The following is a 1559-nucleotide window of genomic DNA, read 5'->3' as shown; positions in this document are numbered from 1 at the left end:
CAGGCCCAGGCAACTGCCTTGCTAAGGCTCTAGCTCTTATAGCGCGTGACGTCACAACGCGTACCCGATTGCTGCCAACCTAAACCAGACCGGCGAGGGAAATGTTGCGGGAAATATGCCTCTGTTGGGGTGATAGCTGCCCAGAGGCCGCGCCGTTGTTTAATTTCAATGTTTCGTCATTTATGTATGTTTATTGAACGGAAAATATCGGGGGCGATCGGGAAAGAAGTATAAGAGCGGAAAATGAGTATTTCAGGCAATTATATTACTAGAAAAATAAACAACAACAAATACAAATTTTTATCATGCAGAGTCAAATGATACATAGTACTTTTCAACTTCCTCACAGAGCTGGGTCTTATTAAGACCAGAGACTCTTTTAATTTTTCCTGATAGGAAGGCCTTCAACTCCATAACCTTCAAGCCTTGCAACTGTTGAAGAAAAGAAAAACGTTTTGTGGATTAGTAATTTTGCCAGTATTATCAAACACAGTCTGCAGTCTGTATAACATAATGAACTGTGGTATTAATCATACATACCATTCCCTTCTCATAACGAGCTTGAAGACTTGTATCCTTCACTCTAGAATTCAGTTGAGGAGTTTGCTAAAAAGTGCAGAATGGACTAGTGTTACGTTTTCTGTTGACTTTACAAATTGAAACAACGATATAAGTAATAATTAATAAATGTACTCACAACTGAACTGCTGGACCAGCTAGCCATTATTTTGCTTCTGGCACTTCCAGGTGTGGTCAATATTTGTAACTTCTGTATGCAGACAACAAAATATCGGAATTAGGTGAAATCTGATAAATTTGTGAATAAGTTAACAATTAATCTGTGAAAATGAAAGTTTTACGTACAGGCTGAGCTGGCATCCTAGAGCTAGCAGCAATGGGAGTTCTAGTGGACAATTGCTGCGGTAACATCAACAATAAAAAGGTTAATAAAGAGTGCAATAACATTTCAAAGTGAACATCAATTTCCCCTGTATACATACGTTGTTCCTCTTCTGTGGGGTTTGAGGGGTTTGGGGAAGTAGGAACAGCCCGGTTGGAGTTGCCATTGCAGCAGCAGGTCTTTGAGCTGAAACAAAAAATCAGATATGATCAGTATCAAACTGAATTCATCGACTTGATTTCAGTAGAAGAACATACTAAATACAATGATATGAAATTTGGTTCATGCTATCCAGATACGTTCAAAAGGTTTATAAATCTAACATCAAGCAGGCTATATTTAAATAATGAACCACTGTTATGAATGTCACTTATCTTGCAGAATATAGGAGACAATGACAACGAATTATCATGCATCCTCTGCTTTCCAGTCCCTCCAATATATGGTGCATTTGCAGGAAAAAAATTCCACCTAGAAAATAATTAATGACATGACATTTAATGAAGGACATATATGTGCATATGAAACCCCCTCCTTATAATTTCCCTGTCATGTTAATTAAATCTGACTACAAAATGATGTGCAAACCTGAAAAGAACGAATAAAGAGAGGAAATTTGTAGACATATGGTGGATGAGTTGCTATTATCAAGACACCA

The 1559-nt window shown here is 37.7% G+C and overlaps 1 protein-coding gene across 1 annotated transcript in view; it reads right to left on the bottom strand.

The window, feature by feature from the left end:
* Window positions 1–244: 244 nt before the first annotated feature.
* Window positions 245–1559, bottom strand: part of LOC113216320 (uncharacterized) — a 4178-nt gene continuing 2863 nt past the window's right edge. Inside the window, exons 3-7 of the mRNA XM_026436068.2 lie at window positions 1002–1372; window positions 865–918; window positions 698–769; window positions 541–606; window positions 245–432 (exon numbers count right to left, since the gene is read on the bottom strand). Coding sequence (XP_026291853.2) covers window positions 304–432; window positions 541–606; window positions 698–769; window positions 865–918; window positions 1002–1067 — 387 coding nt within the window. The 5' untranslated portion in view covers window positions 1068–1372 and the 3' untranslated portion in view covers window positions 245–303. The remainder of the gene's footprint in view (window positions 433–540; window positions 607–697; window positions 770–864; window positions 919–1001; window positions 1373–1559) is intronic.

The sequence above is a fragment of the Frankliniella occidentalis genome, unplaced genomic scaffold, assembly GCF_000697945.3.
Source record: "Frankliniella occidentalis isolate FOCC.00 unplaced genomic scaffold, Focc_3.1 Scaffold1914, whole genome shotgun sequence".
NCBI classification, from domain to species: domain Eukaryota; kingdom Metazoa; phylum Arthropoda; class Insecta; order Thysanoptera; family Thripidae; genus Frankliniella; species Frankliniella occidentalis.
The sequence above is the reverse complement of the archived record's forward strand: the minus strand, read 5'-3'. Positions and strand labels throughout refer to the sequence as shown.